This window comes from Heterodontus francisci, chromosome 34 (assembly GCF_036365525.1).
Source record: "Heterodontus francisci isolate sHetFra1 chromosome 34, sHetFra1.hap1, whole genome shotgun sequence".
In the NCBI taxonomy this organism is placed as follows: Eukaryota; Metazoa; Chordata; class Chondrichthyes; order Heterodontiformes; family Heterodontidae; genus Heterodontus; species Heterodontus francisci.
The window spans coordinates 15,862,459-15,885,843 of record NC_090404.1 but is presented as its reverse complement, the minus strand read 5'-3'; the positions used below and the strand labels follow the sequence as shown (position 1 = coordinate 15,885,843).

The 23,385-nt window shown below is 49.5% G+C and overlaps 1 protein-coding gene across 1 annotated transcript in view; it reads right to left on the bottom strand.

Annotated features, from left to right (window-relative positions):
* Positions 1-222: 222 nt before the first annotated feature.
* LOC137348513 (tubulin polymerization-promoting protein family member 3-like) overlaps positions 223-23,385 on the bottom strand; it is an 82,574-nt gene continuing 59,411 nt past the window's right edge. Inside the window, exons 2-4 of the mRNA XM_068013817.1 lie at positions 4,104-4,318; positions 2,071-2,224; positions 223-563 (exon numbers count right to left, since the gene is read on the bottom strand). Coding sequence (XP_067869918.1) covers positions 369-563; positions 2,071-2,224; positions 4,104-4,294 — 540 coding nt within the window. The 5' untranslated portion in view covers positions 4,295-4,318 and the 3' untranslated portion in view covers positions 223-368. The remainder of the gene's footprint in view (positions 564-2,070; positions 2,225-4,103; positions 4,319-23,385) is intronic.

The window sequence follows — 23,385 nt, the reverse complement described above, 5'->3', positions numbered from 1 at the left end:
CGTTCAGTGCTGTACCCGCTGGGAAAGAATGTGTTGGGGGCTTAGTAAGGATGAAGATGGAGTAAGATGCATGGGGAGTTGGAAGATGGAGAAGACTACTGACTTATAGTAGGATTGATAACTGGAAGCACCTTTTTGGCATATGAATATGTTATAAAATGAAAATGACATACAGTCGCCCTCTCTCCACCAACCCCCCTAACTCCACCCTCATCCGCACACTGTCCTTTGAAGTTTGTTAAGGAAGGAATGTTGCTGAAGCGTTCAGGTGTCAAGCAGACCGCGGAACTTTGACTGTAGTTAGTCCGACATCAAGCGGTGGGGGGTGGGGGGGGAGCAGAGGGGGTGGGGCGGGTGGTCCCGATGAATTATTTCGAGCCTTTGACTTTTTGGTCGTAGGTGCCCTTCCCCTTGTAGGCCGCTACGAATCCCGTGTGCTCCACCAGGTTTTCTCGGCCCGCCTTGCCTCTGCCCTTCCCGCCTTCGTCGAACCGCTCCTTGTGGGACCCGGTGAACTTAGAGGTGTCTGTCAGCCGATCCACGGCCCCAGCCTTCGCGGCCTTCTGAAAGGACAGGGGAGAATATATATTAGCCGAGCACAGCGGGGCTGAGTTAGCCGAACCCAGCCGGTGAGGGTGGAGGGGGAGGGGGTGCTGCAGGCAGTAGTGGGGCTACAGTTGGGTCTTGGTTAGTTGTTGGGGTGGGGGGGGGGGGAAGCAGCAGCATAAAAAGGTCAGGGTTCATGCTCCTGATCACTGTCCATTGACTCTCATACAAACGTGTGTGTTTGCATGGATGTCGTGAGGATCAGAGCTTGGAATGATGCCACCCACAGTCTAACAGCCTGTCAGCACTCATTTACTTGTCCCATGTGCAAAGAATGGGCCACTTGCGTGGGGTCCCAGAAGAGGGCCAAGCAGGTACCTGTGGAACCCGTACCCCAACGAGGGGTCAACTCCTTCGGGCGAGAGCTGGGGGGCAGGTTCTGCCCCCTTGTTCTGGAGTTCCCCCCCCCCCCACCAGAGGAAATAGTTTCTCTCTCTCTCTCTACTCTGTCGAGTCCTTTAATCATCTTAACACAGTTAAATTAGATCACCCCCCTATATTCGAGAGAACAACAAGTTTACTCTGTGCAACATAATCTCATATTTTAACCCTCTAGGCCTGGTATATTTCAGCAAGACCCGAACTGAGGCCTTCAGTGATTGCCAGGTTTCCTGAGAGGAGGGCCCTCCACAAATCCCTCCCTCCTTCCATTCCCCCACCACGGAGACCCTTGACTGCTGCTTTCTTCCACCTGGCAATTCCCCTTGGGAAGATCAGCAAGTGAGGAGGACTCCAACACAAAAGCCCTCCTCCCAACCACTAGCTCCCGCACACCACTGCCTCCCCCCGCAACCCCCCCTCGGCCCCCCCCCCCCCCCCCAACCCCACACCAACAGCCTCCGATCTCCTGCAGTCATCTGTAGGTGACAGGTTGGGGGGAGGCTTAAGCCATCTGCGGTCCCAGCACAGATAGTGGGAGGCAGATCCAGCGGTAGGCCTTACCCCACTGAATTTCCACTCATTCGGAAGGGTTTGTGAAGGCTGAATCCAGCCCATTAGGCTCCCTCTGTCTCATATCAGTTCTTCAACATGGCAGTGTGCTGGTCAACAATTATCTGTCAGCCAAAAACAGATTAACTGGATCACCTCGGACTCAGAAAGTCATGGGTTCGAGTCCCTACTCCAAAGACTTGAGCCCCAAATTCCAGGGCTGGCACTCCCAGTTCCAGTACTGAGGGAGTGCTGCACTGTCGGAGGTACCGTCTTTCAGATGAGACGTTAAAACTCGCTCCACATCTGCCCTCTCGGGTGAACGTAAAAGATCCTCTGGGTGTTATATGGAAGAAGAGCAGGAGGGGGGAAAATTCTACCCAGGGTCCTGAGACCAATATTTAGCCCTCAACCAACATCACTTTGGAACGTGCTGAGGTGGTGAAAGGCTCGAGAGTAATCTATCCTTCCAAAAATCAACCCAGGTTACTCTATCACATTGAAGGCACATTCCCATAGAATATCTATACCAACCGTGATTCCCATCAGTGCCGGTTCCTTCCCAGCAATGAGTGCGTAAACTGCCTCCAGGGCCTCATCCTCACCCAGCTCCTTGAACCTTTTCTTAGCCAATTCCATCAGCGCCAGTTTGAACTCCTCGAATGTTATTACCCGAGCAGCCTTGGCCCTGCAAGACAAGGAGAACTCCACTTATTTTGTGTGTGGTGGTGTCATATCCCTGCCAATGAGCAATCCAGGAGGCTTGCCCCAGATAGTACAGGGAAGGTGCGCCCAACACCCAATGTGGCAGTGTGAGAAGTTGAATTCAGTTTTTTTTTTTAAATCTAGAAATAAAAATCCGGTATCAGCAAACATGACCAGTGTGCAGACATCTCCCTGACAGAGAAGGACTGAGAGGCACCAGTCAGTGTACAGATATTTCCGTGAGAGAGAGGGACTGAGCAACACAAGTCAGTTTGCAGATATCACCCTGAGAGAGAGGGACTGAGAGACACCAGTCAGTGTACAGATATCACCCTGAGAGAGAGGGAATGAGAGACACCAGTCAGTGTACAGATATCACCCTGAGAGAGAGGGACTGAGAGACACCAGTCAGTGTACAGATACCACCCTGAGAGAGAGGGACTGAGAGACACCAGTCAGTGTACAGATATCACTCTGAGAGAGAGGGACTGAGCAACACAAGTCAGTTTGCAGATATCACCCTGAGAGAGAGGGACTGAGAGACACCAGTCAGTGTGCAGATATCACTCTGAGAGAGAGGGACTGAGCAACACAAGTCAGTGTACAGATATCACCCTGAGAGAGAGGGACTGAGAGACACCAGTCAGTGTACAGATACCTCCCTGAGAAAGAGGGACTGAGAGACACCAGTCAGTGTACAGATATCTCCCTGAGAGAAGGGGACTGAGAGACACCAGTCAGTGTACAGATATCACCCTGAGAGAGAGGGACTGAGAAATGGATGGTGTTGAACTTCTTGAGTGTTGTCGGAGCCGCACCCACCCAGGCAAGTGGAGAGGATTTCATCACAGTTCTGACTTGCACCTTGTAAATGGTGGACTGGCTTTGGGGAGTCAGGAGGTGAGTTACTCGCTGCAGAATTGTATCAAAGTCTGCGACTGGGAGTAACAAGATGTCACTCCCCAACTGCACTGTTGGAGCACCTTCACCACATGGACAGCTTACCACCACCTTCTTAATGGCAGCTGGAGATAAATTAATATCTGGGACTGAGTTTGAACTGTAAACAGTTACTGGAAGAACCTGTTTTCAAATAACCCAGCGGGGGTTGTTTTTGACTTGGAGAGATGTTTAAGAAGTGACAAGCCAAGGTTTATGGTTGTCAAGAGGCTTTCTGCTGGAAAGTTGTAGATTCAATTTGAACTGTTAAAAAGCCAGTTGGTGGTTTTGCCTGTGCAGATGAAGACCCATACAGCTCATTTCTCTCTCTTGAAAAGAAATCCTGCATCAAGTGTATTTCCTAGTTCATCCTGTATTTGAAGAAACCCTGAATGTTGAAGGAACTTTGTATGTCGAATGTGTGGGAACTAAAACCTTGTTGCTGCAACCCTGCTGTAAGACATATTTGACATCTCTTGGAAAGCCTACCCAAACTGATCAACATCGCCTGGAAAGAACTGTTCTCAGAAGATACCATTGACTGCCATCAATGCATTTGGGACACCTAACAAAAACAAAAATCCCCTTTTATTTTCACGGTTAACTAGTTGCGTATGTATGTGTATTTGTGTGTGTGTGAGGGCTAAGTTAAATAAGGAGGTTTAATATTTCAATTTGTGTGTATGTTTTACCTCATTATTGGTTAAAACCTGCTTTATAATAAACTGATAATTTTGTTGTTTATTAAAGAAAACTGGTTGGTGTGCTTTATTCTGGGGACAAATAGAGGAAATGATTGTTTCAGTAAGTGGGGTAATTTAAATATGTGGGACGAGAATAAACAGTGCACTCCTCCCACCTCGATTGTAACACCAATAAAAAATCTAACGACCTCGCACAGCCAATGGGAGGATGCCACTTACTTGACCTTGGTGAAGACTATGTCGACGTCAGTACCCGTGACGGTCTTTCCGTCGATCACCTTGCAGTCCTTGCAGAGCTTGGCGAAGTTCTTGCCGGTCATGTCATTGCCGGTCGCCTTGGTGTCACCGTGGATGGCGAACCTGCGGAAGGAGTGCTCCAGCTCCGGCAGGCTCTCCGCTCCTTCGGCCATGTTTTGCTTCTCTCCTTTTCGGACCTGGCGGGGCGGAGATTGAGGTGAGTGACTGCCAGGGCATTGCTCAGCATTGCGATGGCGTGCAAAAAGAAATTATCTCGTCGCTCACTATCTGTGGTGTCAGCTGTGGATCAGTGCATTTCCCACTCTCGCCTCCAAGCCAGAAGGTCGTGGGTCGAGTCCCCGCTCCAGAAAGTTGAGCCCCATAAGCCAGAGCCGGCACTCACGGTGCCCGTACTGAGGGAGCGCTGCACTGTCAGAGGTGCCGTCTTTCAGATGAGACGATAAAACTCAGGGCCCCATATGCCCTCTCCGGTGGGTTCGACAGATCCCAAGGCCGCTATTGGGAAAAGAGTGAGGGAGTTCTTGGTCTTGGGGCCAATATTTATCTCTTGACCAACATCACTGAAAACAGATGATCTGGTCATTCGTCACATTGCTTGTTTGTAGGATCTTGCTGTGTGCAAATCAGCTGCTGCGTTTGTTCAGAAAAAGACTTGATTGGCTGTGAAATGCTTTGGGATGTGTCAAGATCGCGAAAGATCTTTTATCAATACAAGTTTATCTTCCTCTTCTATATTCGAGGACACGATACAAGAAAATAACGTGTCGCGGTGTACCTAATCCCAATCTCTCTCTCTCGTGCTGTACCTGTCCTGGGAGTGTTTGATGGGGACAGTGTAGAGGGAGCTTTACTCTGTATCTAACCCCCGTACTCTCCCTGTCCTGGGAGTGTTTGATGGGGACAGTGTAGAGGGAGCTTTACTCTGTATCTAACCCCGTGTTGTACCTGTCCTGGGAGTGTTTGATGGGGACAGTGTAGAGGGAGCTTTACTCTGTATATAATTGAGGGGTTGAATGCCTACTCCTTTTCCTATGTTGCCCTCCCTGAACTGAAATCAGGACTCATTGCCCCATCTCCTACTCTAGCTCATCATGGAGAGAATGGAGAAGCTGGGTTGTTCTCCTCAACACGGTGAAGATTAAGGTGAGATTGAACAGAGGCATTCAAAACCGGAGGGGTTTTGATAGAGTACATAGGGAGAAACAGATCCAACAGAAGCGTTTGAAAGCTAAAATTGGTTAAATACTTCAAGACTCAGTTGGGACAAAATCAGAAATGAAAATGGAAGGCAGAAAATTAATGGATGAGTCTGGAAGACAGAGGAAACAAAGGTTAGAAAATAAAAATAAAAATTTTGGCAGTGCTCAAGGGTATCTGTTTCAATGCAAGGAGCATAGCAAATAAAGCAGCTGAGTTGAGGGCACAGATAGACATGTGGCAGTATGATATCATAGCTATTACAGAAACATGGCTTAAGGAGGGACAGGAATGGCAACTCAATGTTCCTTGTTACAGGATTTTCAGACGCGATAGGGAGGGGGATAAGAAAGGAGGGGGAGTGGCAATTTTGCTCAAGGAAACTATTACAGCTGTGAGGAGGGATGATATGTTGGAAGGTTCATCAAATGAGGCCATATGGATTGAGCTAAGGAACAAAAAAGAGGGCAATCACACTGCTGGGAGTGTATTATAGACCCCAAACAGTCAGAGGGAGATAGAAGAGCAGATATGTAGGCAAATCTCTGAGAAGTGCAAGAACATTAGGGCAGTAATAGTAGGGAATTTTAACTACCCCAATATTAACTGGGATAGTTTTAGTGTGAAAGGAATTGAGGGAGCAGAATTCTTGAGGTGCATTCAGAAGAACTTTTTTGCCCAGTATGTAGCAGGTCCAACAAGAGAGGGCGTAGTTTCAGACTTAGTTTTAGTAAATGAGGATGGGCAGGTGGAAGGGGTGACAGTAGGAGAGCATTTTGGTAGTAGTGATCATAATTCAGTCAGTTTTAACATAATTATGGAAAAGGACAAAGATAGAATAGGAGTTAGAGTTCTCAGTTGGGGCAAGGCCAATTTTACTAAACTGAGGAGTGATTTAGCGAAAGTGAACTGGAAACAGCTACTTGAAGGTAAATCAGTGTCAGAACAGTGGGAGGCATTCAAAGGGGAGATTCAAGGGGTTCAGGATAAACATATTCCCACAAAGAAAAGGGTGAGACGGCCAAATCTAGAGCCCCATGGATGTCAAGGAGCCTACAGGGTAAGATAAGGCAGAAAAGGAAAGCTCATGTCCGACACCGAGAACTCAATACTACAGAAAGCCGAGAGGAGTATAGAAAGTAGAGGGGTGAAATCAAAAAGGAAATTAGGAAAGCAAAGTGAAGACAGGAAAGAATATTGGCAAACAAAATCAAGGTGAACCCAAAGATGTTTTATCAATACATTAAGAATTTCGCAGAATTTCTCACCCACAGCTGTTACAAAAATTTCTAAATTCACTTGTAACAGCCCTTCAAAACACTCCCACAGGGGATGCTGAGACCAAGTGGGCCCACATCAGAGACGCCATCTATGAGTCAGCTTTGACCACCTACGGCAAAAGTGCGAAGAGAAATGCAGACTGGTTTCAATCTCATAATGAAGAGCTGGAACCTGTCATAGCCGCTAAGCGCATTGCACTTTTGAACTACAAGAAAGCCCCCAGCGATTTAACATCCGCAGCACTTAAAGCAGCCAGAAGTACTGCACAAAGAACAGCTAGGCGTTGCGCAAACGACTACTGGCAACACCTATGCAGCCATATTCAGCTGGCCTCAGACACCGGAAACATCAGAGGAATGTATGATGGCATGAAGAGAGCTCTTGGGCCAACCATCAAGAAGATCACCCCCCTCAAATCTAAATCGGGGGACATAATCACTGACCAACGCAAACAGATGGACCGCTGGGTTGAGCACTACCTAGAACTGTACTCCAGGGAGAATGCTGTCACTGAGACTGCCCTCAATGCAGCCCAGCCTCTACCAGTCATGGATGAGCTGGACATACAGCCAACCAAATCGGAACTCAGTGATGCCATTGATTCCCTAGCCAGCGGAAAAGCCCCTGGGAAGGACAGCATTACCCCTGAAATAATCAAGAGTGCCAAGCCTGCTATACTCTCAGCACTACATGAACTGCTATGCCTGTGCTGGGACGAGGGAGCAGTACCCCAGGACATGCGCGATGCCAACATCATCACCCTCTATAAAAACAAAGGTGACCGCGGTGACTGCAACAACTACCGTGGAATCTCCCTGCTCAGCATAGTGGGGAAAGTCTTTGCTCGAGTCGCTCTGAACAGGCTCCAGAAGCTGGCCGAGCGCGTCTACCCTGAGGCACAGTGTGGCTTTCGTGCAGAGAGATCGACTATTGACATGCTGTTCTCCCTTCGTCAGATACAGGAGAAATGCCGTGAACAACAGATGCCCCTCTACATTGCTTTCATTGATCTCACCAAAGCCTTTGACCTCGTCAGCAGACGTGGTCTCTTCAGACTACTAGAAAAGATCGGATGTCCACCAAAGCTACTAAGTATCATCACCTCATTCCATGACAATATGAAAGGCACAATTCAACATGGTGGCTCCTCATCAGAGCCCTTTCCTATCCTGAGTGGTGTGAAACAGGGCTGTGTTCTCGCACCCACACTTTTTGGGATTTTCTTCTCCCTGCTGCTTTCACATGCGTTCAAATCCTCTGAAGAAGGAATTTTCCTCCACACAAGATCAGGGGGCAGGTTGTTCAACCTTGCCCGTCTAAGAGCGAAGTCCAAAGTACGGAAAGTCCTCATCAGAGAACTCCTCTTTGCTGACGATGCTGCTTTAACATCTCACACTGAAGAATGCCTGCAGAGTCTCATCGACAGGTTTGCGTCTGCTTGCAATGAATTTGGGCTGTGAGAGTTAGGGAGATGCTGAGGTAATATGTGGAAGCTGTAGGCAGTGGTTGGCAAGCTCGAGTTTTCAAAGCCCCGAGAGCCTCTGAGGGAGGAATTCCACTGTTTAATTTCCTGGGAAAGGGTCGTAGAATCATAGAGCACAGAAGGAGGCCTTTCGGCCCATCATGTCTGTGCCAGCTCTTTCGAAGAGCTTTCCAATTCTATTCTGAGAGACAGGATAAACTATCACTTAGAAGGGCACAGGTTAGTAAAGGATAGTCAGCATGGATTTGTTAAGGGACAATCTTGTTTGACCAACTTGATCGAATGTTTTGAAAAAGTAACAAGCAAGATAGATGAGGGTAGTGCAATTGATGTGGTCTACATGGGTTTTAGCAAGGCTTTTGACCAGGTCCCACATGGCAGACTGGTTAAAAAAATAAAATCCCATGGAATCCAGGGAAATGCAGCAAGTTGGGAACAAAATTGGCTCAGTGGCAGGAAACAAAGGGTAATTGGTGATGGGTGTTCTAGCAACTGGAGAGCTTATTCCAGTGGCATTCCGCAGGGCTCAGTACTGAATCCCCTGCTTTTTGTGACATATATTAACAATTTGGACGTAAATGTAGGGGGCATGATCAAGAAGTTTGCAGATGACACAAAGATTGGCCGTGTGGTAGATAGCGAGGAGGATAGCTGTTGGCTGCAAAAAGATATTGATGGTCTGGTCAGATGGGCAGAAAAGTGGCAAATGGAATTCAACCTGGAGAAGTATGAGGTGATGCATTTGGGGAGGTCAAACAAGGCAAAGGATTAATGGGAAAATACTGAGAAGTGTAGAGGAAGTGAGGGACCTTAGAGTGAATGTCCACGGATTCCTGAAGGTAGCAGGACAGGTCGATAAGGTGGTTAAGAAGGCATATGGAATCCTTTCCTTTATTAGCCAAGGTATAGAATATAAGAACAGGGAGGTTATGCTGGAACTGTATAACTCATTGGTTAGGCCAAAACTTGAGTACTGTGTGCAGTTCTGGTCACCTCATTACAGAAAGGATGTAATTGCACTAGAGAGGGTACAGAGCAGATTTACGAGGATGTTGCCAGGACTAGAAAAATGCCGCTATGAGGAAAGGATAGGCTGGGGTTGTTCTCCTTGGAACAGAGAAGACTAAGTGGAGATCTGATTGAAATGTACAAAATTTTGAGGGGCCTGGATAGAGGGGAGGTGAAGGGTCTATTCACCTTAGCAGAGAGGTCAGTGACAAGGGGGCATAGATTTAAAGTGATTGGTAGAACAATTAGGGGGAGATGAGGAAAATCTTTTTCACCCAGAGGGTGGTGATGGTCTGGAACTCACTGCCTGAAAGGGTAGTTGAGGCAGAGACCCTCAACTCATTCAAAAGGAGTCTGGATATACACCTGAAGTGCCTAAGGGCTATGGACCAAATGCTGAAAGGTGGGATTAGAATAGGTGGATCGTTTTTCGGCCAGCACAGATTCGATGGGCCAAGTGGCCTCTTTCTGTGCCTTAAACTTTCTATGATTCTATGGGGAATGAGCAGAGAGGTATGGCACTAATTGGAAAGCTCTTCGAAAGAGCTGGCACAGACATGATGGGCCGAAAGGCCTCCTTCTGTGCTCTATGATTCTACGACCCTTTCCCAGGAAATTAAACAGTGGAATTCCTCCCTCAGAGGCTCTCGGGGCTTTGAAAACTCGAGCTTGCCAACCACTGCCTACAGCTTCCACATATTACCTCAGCATCTCCCTAACTCTCACAGCCCCTGGCCACATCCTGCACAGTGTGTCTTGGGGCCCACTTGCCACCTTATAATTACTTATATAAAAAAAAATGCATAACCCAAATAAACTCCCAAATAAACATACAAACAAACGTATGAATTAGGAGGAGGAGGAGGCCACTCGGCCCCTCAAGCCTGCTCCTCCATTCAATGTGATCATGGTTGATCTGATTGTAACCTCAACTCCACATTCCCGCCTACCCCCGATAACCTTTCACCCCCTTATCACGAATCTATCTACCTCTGCCTTAAAAATATTCAAAGACTCTGCTTCCACCGCCTTTTGAGGAAGAGAATTCCAAAGACTCACGACCCTCTGAGAGAAACAATTCTCCTCATCTCTGTCTGAAATGGGCAACCCCTTATTTTTAAACAGTGACCCCTAGTTCTAGATTCTCCCACAAGGGGAAACATCCTTTCCACATCCACCCTGTCAAGACCCCTCAAGATCTTATGTTTCAATCAAGTCGCCTCTTACTCTTCTAAACTCCAGTGGATACAAGCCTAGCCTGTCCAACCTTTCCTCATAAGACAACCCGCCCATTCCAGATATTAGTCTAGTAAACCTTCTCTGTACCGTCTCCAATGCATTTACATCCTTCCTTAAATAAGGAGACCAGTACTGTACACAGTACTCCACATGTGGTCTCACCAATGCCCTGTATAACTGAAGCATGACCTCCCTACTTTAGTGTTCAATTCCCCTCGCAGTAAATGATAACATTGCTGGTTGTGGGACTGAGTCCAACAGGGAGGGGACCAGATTCCACCCCCCCCCCCCCCGCCCCCCTTCCACATTGGTACTTGCCGAGCTAGCTGATCCCAGCCGGGGGTGGGAGTAGGCGGGGGCGAGAATTGGTTCTGAGCCCCACACACAGAGCAGGAGGGGTCCTGATACCATCCTCCAGTGATGCATTTGGGTCATCCCCCAATCCCCTCCAACACTCCCACTACTCTAGGTTCCTGCTCCCAATCAGGGACCAGTGACTCCCTGCAGGAAAGTGGATAAGTAGGGGGCGTGTCGGGACAGGCTTGTGGTTCAGCTTTGACGCCCCTGCAGTCGAATATCCCACTGATGCTTGAGCCTGGGCTTGCGTGCGAGTTGTTGGAGGGCGTCTGGGTCCCGTGGAACCCATACGGCAGCAAGGAGTTGAGGCCATCCCATACACTTCACCCCACATAAAATAGAACCTGGTGCACATTTCTAATATCGGATTCCTCCCAATCCTAAGTGGGTATTATTTCTTTCTCATCCATTGCTCTCTGAATGGCTGTTCAGTCATGCGGTGCACACTCACTCCCTGTTGGTAAACATTCCACTCACTCACTGACAAATCTCTGTCACCTTGTGGAAGGCAAGCTCAGGTGTACAGGGTGAGATCATGCTCACTCAGTAAACAGAGTCCACTGTGTCTGTACATGTACAGGTGCTGACACTGAGAATCACACGGTCCGTACAGTACCAGACAGGAGTGAATCATTCCCTTTTATCTGCTCTGTACTGTACATGTACAGGAGCTGACACTGAGACTCACACACGGTCCGTACAGTACCAGCCGGGAGTGAATCATTCCCTTTTACCCACTGTGTACTGTACATGTACAGGAGCTGACACTGAGACTCACACACGGTCCGTACAGTACCAGCCGGGAGTGAATCATTCCCTTTTACCCACTGTGTACTGTACATGTACAGGAGCTGACACTGAGACTCACACACGGTCTATACAGTACCAGACAGGAGTGAATCATTCCCATTTACCCACTGTGTCCTGTACCTGTAGAGGAGCTGACACTGAGACACACACACAGTCCGTACAGTACCAGACAGGAGTGAATCATTCCCTTTTACCCACTGTGTACTGTACATGTAGAGGAGCTGACACTGAGACACACACACGGTCCGTACAGTACCAGACAGGAGTGAATCATTCCCGTATACCCACTGTGTACTGTACATGTAGAGGAGCTGACACTGAGACACACACACGGTCCGTACAGTACCAGACGGGAGTGAATCATTCCATTTTACCTGCTGACACTGAGACATGCATTACCCACAATCCTCGCTTTTACTTGGCAAATGAAGGATTCTGTGGTATGTGGGTCACTACGCACACCCTCCAGTTTCTGACCTGAGCAGCCATTCTTTGCGTGTCAGGCCCGACAGACGAGGGCCAGCATTCCAACTGCCCGGCTTACGCAGGAGGGCCTCCCCCGTCTACGGCAGCTAAACACCAGCTGACACCACAATCACCTGACAGTCACTGCACCCCCAAGCTCACCATCGACCCTTAAGTCATAGAATCATCAAATGATGCAGCATGGTGGGAGGCCATTCAACCCATCGTTCCTGTGCTGGCTCTTTGTTTTTTTTATCATTTCCTGGGATGTGGGCATCGCTGGCAAGGCCAGTATTTGTTGCCCAACCTGAATTGGCCTTGACAACTGAGTGTCTTGCTAGGCCATTTCAGAGAGCAGTTAAGAGTCAGCCACATTGCCGTGGGTCTGGAGTCACATGTAGGCCAGACCAGGTAAGGACGGCAGATTTCCTTCCCTAAAGGACATCCGTGAACCAGATGGGTTTTTACGACAATTGATGATTACCAAGACTCGCTTTCAATTCCAGAATTTTTTTTCCCTAAAATGTGGGGCTCAGAATTGAACAAAATTTTCCAGCTGGCCCTAACTAGTTCAGCATAACCTCCTTGCTTTTGTACTCCATTCCTCGATTAATAAAGCCAAGTGTACTTTTTTTAATAAAAAAGGCTTCTCAACTTGTCCTGCCACCTTCTAACATTTGTGTACATACAAACCATGTTTGGTGGTGGCGACAACACGTGTTGGGGAGGGGGCTGGGAAAAGTCTTGGTGTCATAGAATCACTTACCCATTGAGTCCGTGCCAGCTCTCCGCGGAGCTATCCAGTTAGTCCCCCACCCCCCCTCGATAGCCGTAGCCCTGCAAGTTCATTTCCCTCAAGTGCCCATCCAATTTCCTCTTGAAGTCATTGATTGTCTCTGCTTCCACCCCACTCCTGGACAGTGAGTTCCAGCTCATTACCACCCACTGTGTAAAAAAGTTCTTCCTCACATTCCCCCCTGCACCTCTTACCCAAAATCTACAATCTGTTTCCCTCCAGTCCTTGCACCATCAGCTAGTGAGAACAGTTTTTCTTTCTCTACCTTATGTCTTCTTCTTCTTCTTTGGCCTCCTTATCTCGAGAGACAATGGGTAAGCGCCTGGAGTTGGTCAGTGATGTGTGGAGCAGCGCCTGGAGTGGCTATAAAGGCCAATTCTAGAGTGACAGGCTCTTCCACAGGTGCTGCAGAGAAATTTGTTTGTCGGGGCTGTTACACAGTTGGCTCTCCCCTTGCGCTTCTGTCTTTTTTCCTGCCAACTGCTAAGTCTCTTCGACTCGCCGCACTTTAGCCCCACCTTTATGGCTGCCCGCCAAATCTGGCGAACGCTGGCAACTGACTCCCACGACCTGTGATCTACCTTATGTAAGCCTGTCATAATCTTGTACGCCTCTGTCAAATCGCCCCTCAATCTCCTTTGCTGCAAGGAGAACAACCCCAGCTTCTCCAACCTAACCCATCAGCTAAATTTACTCTTCCTTGGAACCATTCTGATAAATCTCCTCTCAATGACCCTCAAATCCTTCCTAAAGTGTGGTGACCAGAACTGGATGCAATACTTCAGTTGAGGCCTAACCGGAGTTTTACAAAGGCTCGGCAAAGCTTCCCTGCTTTTGTACTCAATGCCTCTATTTATGCGGCCCGAGATCCCATATGCTTGGCCAACCACTCTCTCAATATGTCCTGCCACCTTCAAAGATCCACGCACTGGACAAGGTTCTTGCACCTGATCACCATCCATTGCCTCCAGTGGAGGTCAGCTTAGGACAGGATAAGGGCTCAGCTGTGATGCCCTCATTGGTCGAATGCCTTGCCAGCAGTCGCTGCCTGGGCCCATGTGTGAAGAAAAGCCCCTTGGCGGATAGCTACCCAAGGGTGAAACCTGTACTTCAGTGGGAGGGTGGAGTGGGGCAGTGACCCTAAGGCTAAATTGGGAAAATGGGGTTCAGTTTCCCACATAGGAGGACAAACCAAGTGCTGGGTAGGTGAGGAGTGGGAGGGACCGGTGGGGGTGGGGGGGAGCGGAAGGAGGGAGTTCGATTGGCTCTGTAATTGGGTGGTTCAAAGGTCATGAAAAGTGCTGTATAAATGTAAGTCTTTTTGTCACTGAGCGTTATGTGTGTGAGAGAGAGAGAGAGAGAGAGAGGTAGGAAGGGGAGAAATGGGTGTTGTACTATCCCAGAATTCACTGCAGTACTGAAAGCCCTCTATTAAATATGCTCAACCAGTCCCAGCCGCCTGCCATCACCATCCCATCTATTGACGCCAATGCCCATCAGGACATGGTGCGATAGTGGGGGCCTATGATTAAAACAAAGAAATAATTCATTTGTATAGCGCCTCCCACATCCTCAGAACTTCCCAGAGCCAACGTGCAACCTTTGAAGTGGAATCCAAGCAATCGCTGCAGCCAATTGACGGACAGCAAGATCCTGCCAACAGCAACGAGATCATCTGTTCGAGCGTTGGTTAAGGGATTAAGTATTGGCCTCGGGCCACCCGGGGAAGGACTCCCCCCACTGCCCCCACCCTCCCCCCCCCCCCCCCATTCCTCCCCCGCCAACACCCCCGGCAATTCTCTTCATCCAAAAGTGGTCATGAGATCTCTCGCGTCCACCCAAGAGGGCAGGTGAGGCCCAGGACATTCCGAAAGACGGGTGTGTGAGACCTTCTAAGCCAGGAATGACACTTAAATTTCGTACCAACTGTAGCACCCATGACCGTCTGCTACTGGCTGGGATCAGCTCAAGCAGCACAGACCGGGGGTGTTGGAAGCTGGGGCCTTGGAACTTGACTTTGAGTTGCTGAAAATAGACAAGACGACATGACTGCTCACGCTCGCCACAACTGTCCCTGCCCCTGAAAGCTCTTGGCTTCTCTCTCTCTCTCTGTTGAACAAAAAGGAAGAGTTATTTTTCTCTTGTTGTTAGGGAAACTGGTATCCTGGTGTTGTGCTGTGTGTTTAAGTGGTTGCCGCAGCAACACCCCAGATGCAAAGATTACTCGTCAGCAACCAACTGAAAGCATCTTGCCTGAAGCAGGGCAGGGCAGGGCTAGACTGAAAAGTCATCCTTATCTCATACTGGAGCCATCTGGGATCGACAGAAAGAGAGAGAGAGAGAGAGAGAGAGAAGGAGAGACAGGGAGAGTGAGCATGCAAGACCGAGAGTGAACAAGCAAGGCAGACAGAGAGAGAGAGAGACAGAGACAGACAGACAGAGACAGACATATAGACAGTCAGAGAGAGAAAATGTGTGAGACAGAGACAGAGACAATGAGGGACAGAAAGAGCAAAACAGAGAAAGGGAGAAAGAGAGAGAGACAGACAGACAGGGAGATGGAGGGTGCGTGCTTGACAGAGGGTGTGTGAGAGGGGTGTGCGTGATGGAGAGTGCACGCAACAGAGGGCACGCAAGAGGGGGGAGTGGGAGAATGGAGCGTGCGTGACAGAGGCCCACGAGAGCAGGCGCGCGTGATCGAAGGCGCGCAAGAGAGGGCGCACACAATGGAGGGCACACGCGCAATGGAAGGCACATGAGAACGGGGCGTGCGCGATGCAGGGTGCATGAGAGGGGACGTGCACAACGGAGGGCATGCGAGAGGGGGCATGTGCAATGGAGGGCGCGCGAGAATGGGGCACGCGCAACGGAGGGCACACGAGAGGGGTGTGCGCGACAGAGGGCGCGCAAGAGGGGGCGTGTGCGATGGACGGCACGCGCGATGGATGGCACGTGCGATAGGGGTGCTCGTAATGGAGGGGATGCGAGAGGGGGCACGCACGACCGAGGGAACATACAACACAGACAGCGAAAGAGAGCACAGATGACAGAGAGAGAGAGAGAGTACAAGACAGAGAGAGAGAGCGAAAGAACACAAACATGAAATGGAGAGAGAAAGATTGAGAGGGTGAGGGCTGGGGCGAGCAAGCACAAACAACAGAGTGTGAGACAGTGCGAGAGAGCGAGAGAGAAGCAAAACAGAGAGACAGTGAAACATAGTGCAAGAGTGAGAGAAAGAGAGTGCAAGACAGCCTGAGGGAGAGAGTGCGAGAGAAAATGAGACTGAAAGAGGCAGACTGCCTAAAATGAGCTCCACACAAGGACAGCATGGCATTAGATACAGAGTAAAGCTCCCTCTACACTGTCCCCATCAAACACTCCCAGGACAGGTACAGCACGGGGGTTAGATACAGAGTAAAGCTCCCTCTACACTGTCCCCCATTAAAAAAAAACGGGGGTTAGATACAGAGTAAAGCTCCCTCTACACTGTCCCCATCAAACACTCCCAGGACAGGTACAGCACGGGGGTTAGATACAGAGGAAAGCTCCCTCTACACTGTCTCCCATCAAACACTCCCAGGACAGGGACAGCACGGGGGTTAGATACAGAGTAAAGCTCCCTCTACACTGTCCCCCATCAAAAAAAAAAACGGGGGTTAGATACAGAGTAAAGCTCCCTCTACACTGTCCCCATCAAACACTCCCAGGACAGGTACAGCACGGGGTTAGATATATCGCCTGTAATTTCTGCTGCCTGGATGAGTCTGTGTTCCATGTCTATATGGAGTGTGTGAGGTTGCAGCCCCTGTTTGCATATTTGAAGGGGCTGCTCCTCAAGTTCTGGCTGCACTTCAGTCCCACGCTCCTGATCTTTGGGCACCCAGTGAGGAGGGGCCTGGGCCGGGAGGAGGATCTCCTCGTTGGTCTGCTCCTGGGCCTGGCCCAGGTGGCAAGTTACAGGCCCAGGTTGCGGGCCGTTGGGTGGGGGAGCGGTGTCCGTCCTCCCTGATTTCCCGCCCCTCTTCCGCGGTTACGTTCACGCCCGGGTGTCCCTGGAGAAGGAGCATGCGGTGTCCGCCGGTACGCTTGAGGCCTTCCACGACCGGCGGGCACCGCAGGGACTGGAGTGCATCGCCGACGCCGAGAATGGCATTTTAATTTGAATTTTTGGTTTATTTATTCGATTTTAATAAAGTTATTTTATAAAATGTATATAAAGGGGGCCTGGGGAATACAGGCCCCCTCGACATCAAAAGAAAAAGACGGGGAAAAAAAACAAAAAACAAACGAAAATGAAATCTCTTGCTTGGCCTGGAGTTGACCCTTGATCCCAGAGGGTGAAAGGTCAGTGCCTCACCCACTGCCCCATCTTGTCACTCAGTGGACTAATTGATGGACATTGATCATTGTGATTGGCTCAATGACACCATTATCATTGCACTGTCTGACTAGCAGTACACTGAAAAGTCAGCTGAATGGACTGTCATCCTGGAATATCCTACGTTCCCATGTTTACATCCTCAAGACATCCAACGGCCATTGAATTCGAAGTGCGGTCGCTCGGCGGCATACAGTTTGCACACAGCAAGATCCCACAAACAGCACTGAGATGACTGAACCAGTTAATTTGCGTCGTGATGCCATTGGTTTGAGAGAGCACTGCCGGCACCAGGGCACCGGGCCGGCGGTTTAAAGGCTCCTCCGACAGACGGCTCCTCTGACGGTGTGGCATTCTCTCAGTGTGTCAGCCCCGGATTATGGGTCTCGATTCTCCGGAGTGGGGACGCAAACCCACAACCGTCTGACACAGGGAGAGCAAGACCAGCTGAGCTAAGCCCTTCGGATCGCTAAACTAGAAATTGTGCAAAAGTAGTGAACGCATTATATTTGCTCCTTCAGGAAGTATATAAGAAGCTGTACGCGTCAGCTATACACTGAAGAGCGGAGCACTGCCATCTCTCTACATCACACTCAACACCATTGCTATTGTCTCAGAGACCACGGCCACAGGAACTGTGTGAAGGGAAAACAGCAGGTTGTTGCAATCAGACAAGAAGCGACAGAGTGCAGAGGAAGAGGCAACGGGATGGAGGAAGAGAGAGAGAAAAACACAAACAGAGAGGGAGACAGACAGAGAGACAGACAAAGAATGACAGAGAAATGGAGGGAAATGTACAGAGAACAGAGGCAACAAAGAAAGGGAAAGAAAGATAACCAGACAGACCAGTCAGTGCACAGATATCTCCCTGAGAGAGAGGACTGAGAGACATCAGTCAGTGTACAGATATCTCCCTGAGAAAGAGGGACTGAGAGACAGCAGTCAGTGTACAGATATCACCCTGAGAAAGAGGAACTGGGAGACACTAGTCAGTGTACAGATATCTACCTGAGAGAGAGGAACTGAGAGACACCAGTCAGTGTACAGATATCACCCTGAGAAAGAGGAACTGGGAGACACTAGTCAGTGTACAGATATCTCCCTGAGAGAGAGGAACTGAGAGACACCAGTCAGTGTACCGATATCTCCCACAGAGAGAGGGACTGAGAGACACCAGTCAGTGTACAGATATCACATTGAGAGAGAGGAACTGAGAGACATCAGTCAGTGTACATATATCACCCTGAGAGAGAGGAACTGAGAGACACCAGTCAGTGTACAGATATTTCCCAGAGAGAGAGGGAATGAGAGATGCCAGTCAGTGTACAGTTATCACCCTCAGAGAGAGGAACTGAGAGACACCAGTCAGTGTACAGATATCTCCCAGAGAGAGAGGGACTGAGAGACACCAGTCAGTGCACAGATATCACCCTGAGAGAGAGGGACTGAGAGACACCAGGCAGTGTACATATATCACCCTGAGAGAGAGGAACTGAGAAACACCAGTCAGTGTACCGATATCTCCCAGAGAGAGAGGGACTGAGAGACACCAGTCAGTGTACCGATATCTCCCAGAGAGACAGGGACTGAGAGACACCAGTCAGTGTACAGATATCACCCTGAGAGAGAGGAATTGAGAGACACCAGTCAGTGTACAGATATCACCCTGAGAGAGAGGGACTGAGAGACGCCAGTCAGTGTACATATATCACCCTGAGAGAGAGGGGACTGAGAGACACCAGTCAGTGTACCGATATCTCCCAGAGAGAGAGGGACTGAGAGACACCAGTCAGTGTACAGATATCTCCCAGAGAGAGAGGGACTGAGAGACACCAGTCAGTGTACAGATATCTCCCAGAGAGAGAGGGACTGAGAGACACCAGTCAGTGTACCGATATCTCCCAGAGAGACAGGGACTGAGAGACACCAGTCAGTGTACAGATATCTCCCTGAGAAAGAGGGACTGAGAGACAGCAGTCAGTGTACAGATATCACCCTGAGAAAGAGGAACTGGGAGACACTAGTCAGTGTACAGATATCTACCTGAGAGAGAGGAACTGAGAGACACCAGTCAGTGTACAGATATCACCCTGAGAAAGAGGAACTGGGAGACACTAGTCAGTGTACAGATATCTCCCTGAGAGAGAGGAACTGAGAGACACCAGTCAGTGTACCGATATCTCCCACAGAGAGAGGGACTGAGAGACACCAGTCAGTGTACAGATATCACATTGAGAGAGAGGAACTGAGAGACATCAGTCAGTGTACATATATCACCCTGAGAGAGAGGAACTGAGAGACACCAGTCAGTGTACAGATATTTCCCAGAGAGAGAGGGAATGAGAGATGCCAGTCAGTGTACAGTTATCACCCTCAGAGAGAGGAACTGAGAGACACCAGTCAGTGTACAGATATCTCCCAGAGAGAGAGGGACTGAGAGACACCAGTCAGTGCACAGATATCACCCTGAGAGAGAGGGACTGAGAGACACCAGGCAGTGTACATATATCACCCTGAGAGAGAGGAACTGAGAAACACCAGTCAGTGTACCGATATCTCCCAGAGAGAGAGGGACTGAGAGACACCAGTCAGTGTACCGATATCTCCCAGAGAGACAGGGACTGAGAGACACCAGTCAGTGTACAGATATCACCCTGAGAGAGAGGAATTGAGAGACACCAGTCAGTGTACAGATATCACCCTGAGAGAGAGGGACTGAGAGACGCCAGTCAGTGTACATATATCACCCTGAGAGAGAGGGGACTGAGAGACACCAGTCAGTGTACCGATATCTCCCAGAGAGAGAGGGACTGAGAGACACCAGTCAGTGTACAGATATCTCCCAGAGAGAGAGGGACTGAGAGACACCAGTCAGTGTACAGATATCTCCCAGAGAGAGAGGGACTGAGAGACACCAGTCAGTGTACCGATATCTCCCAGAGAGACAGGGACTGAGAGACACCAGTCAGTGTACAGATATCACCCTGAGAGAGAGGAATTGAGAGACACCAGTCAGTGTACAGATATCACCCTGAGAGAGAGGGACTGAGAGACGCCAGTCAGTGTACATATATCACCCTGAGAGAGAGGGGACTGAGAGACACCAGTCAGTGTACCGATATCTCCCAGAGAGAGAGGGACTGAGAGACACCAGTCAGTGTACAGATATCTCCCAGAGAGAGAGGGACTGAGAGACACCAGTCAGTGTACAGATATCTCCCAGAGAGAGAGGGACTGAGAGACACCAGTCAGTGTGCAGATATCTCCCAGAGAGAGAGGGACTGAGAGACACCAGTCAGTGTACAGATATCTCCCTTAGGGAGAGGGACTGAGAGACACCAGTCAGTGTACAGATATCTCCCTGAGGGAGAGGGGACTGAGAGACACCAGTCAGTGTACAGATATCACCCTGAGAGAGAGAGGACTGAGAGACACCAGTCAGTGTAGAGATATCACCCTGAGAGAGAGGAACTGAGAGACACCAGTCAGTGTACAGATATCACCCTGAGAGAGAGGAACTGAGAGACACCAGTCAGTGTACAGATATCACCCTGAGAGAGAGGAACTGAGAGACACCAGTCAGCGTACAGATATCACCCTGAGAGAGAGGAACTGAGAGACACCAGTCAGTGTACAGATATCACCCTGAGAGAGAGGAACTGAGAGACACCAGTCAGTGTACAGATATCTCCCTGAGAGAGAGGGACTGAGAGACACCAGTCAGTGTACAGATATCACCCAGAGGGCGAGGGGACTGAGAGACACCAGTCAGTGATCAGAAAGCACCCTGAGGGAGAGGGGACTGAGAAACACCAGTCAGTGTACAGATATCACCCGGAGAGAGAGGTACTGAGAGACACCAGTCAGTGTACAGATATCACCCTGAGAGAGAGGGGACTGAGAGACACCAGTCAGTGCACCGATATCTCCCTGAGTGAGAGGGGACTGAGAGACACCAGTCAGTGTACAGATATCACCCTGAGAGAGAGGGACTCAGAGACACCAGTCAGTGTCCAGATATCTCCCTGAGAGGGAGGGGACTGAGAGACACCAGTCAGTGAACAGAAATCTCCCTGAGAGAGGGGGGACTGAGAGACACGTCAGTGTACAGATATCACCCTGAAGGAGAGGGAATGAGAGACACCAGTCAGTGTACAAATATCACCCTGAGAGAGATGAACTGAGAGACACCAGTCAGTGTACAGATATCACCCTGAGAGAGAGGAACTGAGAGACACCAGTCTGTGTACAGATATCTCCCTGAAACAGAGGGACTGAGAGACACCAGTCAGTGTACAGATATCTCCCTGAGAAAGAGGGACTGAGAGACACTAGTCAGTGTACAGATATCTCCCTGAGAAAGAGGGACTGAGAGACACCAGTCAGTGTACAGATATCTGTCTGAGAGAGACAGGACTGAGAGACACCAGTCAGTGTACAGATATCTCCCTGAGAAAGAGGGACTGAGAGACACTAGGCTGTGTACAGATATCTCCCTGAGGGAGCGGGGACTGAGAGACACCAGTCAGTGTCCAGATATCTCCCTGAGAGAGAGGAACTGAGAGACACCAGTCAGTGATCAGAAAGCACCCTGAGGGAGAGGGGACTGAGAAACACCAGTCAGTGTACAGATATCACCCGGAGAGAGAGGTACTAAGAGACACCAGTCAGTGTACAGATATCACCCTGAGAGAGAGGGACTCAGAGACACCAGTCAGTGTACAGATATCACCCTGAGACAGATGGACTGAGAGACACCAGTCAGTGTACAGATATCACCCTGAGAGAGATGAACTGAGAGACACCAGTCAGTGTACAGATATCACCCTAAGAGAGATGAACTGAGAGACACCAGTCAGTGAACAGATATCACCCTGAAGGAGAGGGAATGAGAGACACCAGTCAGTGTACAGATATCACCCTGAGAGAGATGAACTGAGAGACACCAGTCAGTGTACAGATATCACCCTGAGAGAGAGGAACTGAGAGACACCAGACTGTGTACAGATATCTCCCTGAAACAGAGGGACTGAGAGACACCAGTCAGTGTACAGATATCACCCTGAGAGAGAGGAACTGAGACACCAGTCAATGTACATATATCACCATGAGAGAGAGGGACTGAGAGACACCAGTCAGTGTACAGATATCACCTTGAGAGCGAGGGACTGAGAGACACCAGTCAGTGTTCAGATATCACCCAGAGAGAGAGAGCACTGAGGGACACCAGTCAGTGTACCGATATCTCCCAGAGAGACAGGGACTGAGAGACACCAGTCAGTGTACAGATATCACCCTGAGAGAGAGGAATTGAGAGACACCAGTCAGTGCACAGATATCACCCTGAGAGAGAGGGACTGAGAGACACCAGGCAGTGTACATATATCACCCTGAGAGAGAGGAACTGAGAAACACCAGTCAGTGTACCGATATCTCCCAGAGAGAGAGGGACTGAGAGACACCAGTCAGTGTACCGATATCTCCCAGAGAGACAGGGACTGAGAGACACCAGTCAGTGTACAGATATCACCCTGAGAGAGAGGAATTGAGAGACACCAGTCAGTGTACAGATATCACCCTGAGAGAGAGGGACTGAGAGACGCCAGTCAGTGTACATATATCACCCTGAGAGAGAGGGGACTGAGAGACACCAGTCAGTGTACCGATATCTCCCAGAGAGAGAGGGACTGAGAGACACCAGTCAGTGTACAGATATCTCCCAGAGAGAGAGGGACTGAGAGACACCAGTCAGTGTACAGATATCTCCCAGAGAGAGAGGGACTGAGAGACACCAGTCAGTGTGCAGATATCTCCCAGAGAGAGAGGGACTGAGAGACACCAGTCAGTGTACAGATATCTCCCTTAGGGAGAGGGACTGAGAGACACCAGTCAGTGTACAGATATCTCCCTGAGGGAGAGGGGACTGAGAGACACCAGTCAGTGTACAGATATCACCCTGAGAGAGAGAGGACTGAGAGACACCAGTCAGTGTAGAGATATCACCCTGAGAGAGAGGAACTGAGAGACACCAGTCAGTGTACAGATATCACCCTGAGAGAGAGGAACTGAGAGACACCAGTCAGTGTACAGATATCACCCTGAGAGAGAGGAACTGAGAGACACCAGTCAGTGTACAGATATCACCCTGAGAGAGAGGAACTGAGAGACACCAGTCAGTGTACAGATATCACCCTGAGAGAGAGGAACTGAGAGACACCAGTCAGTGTAC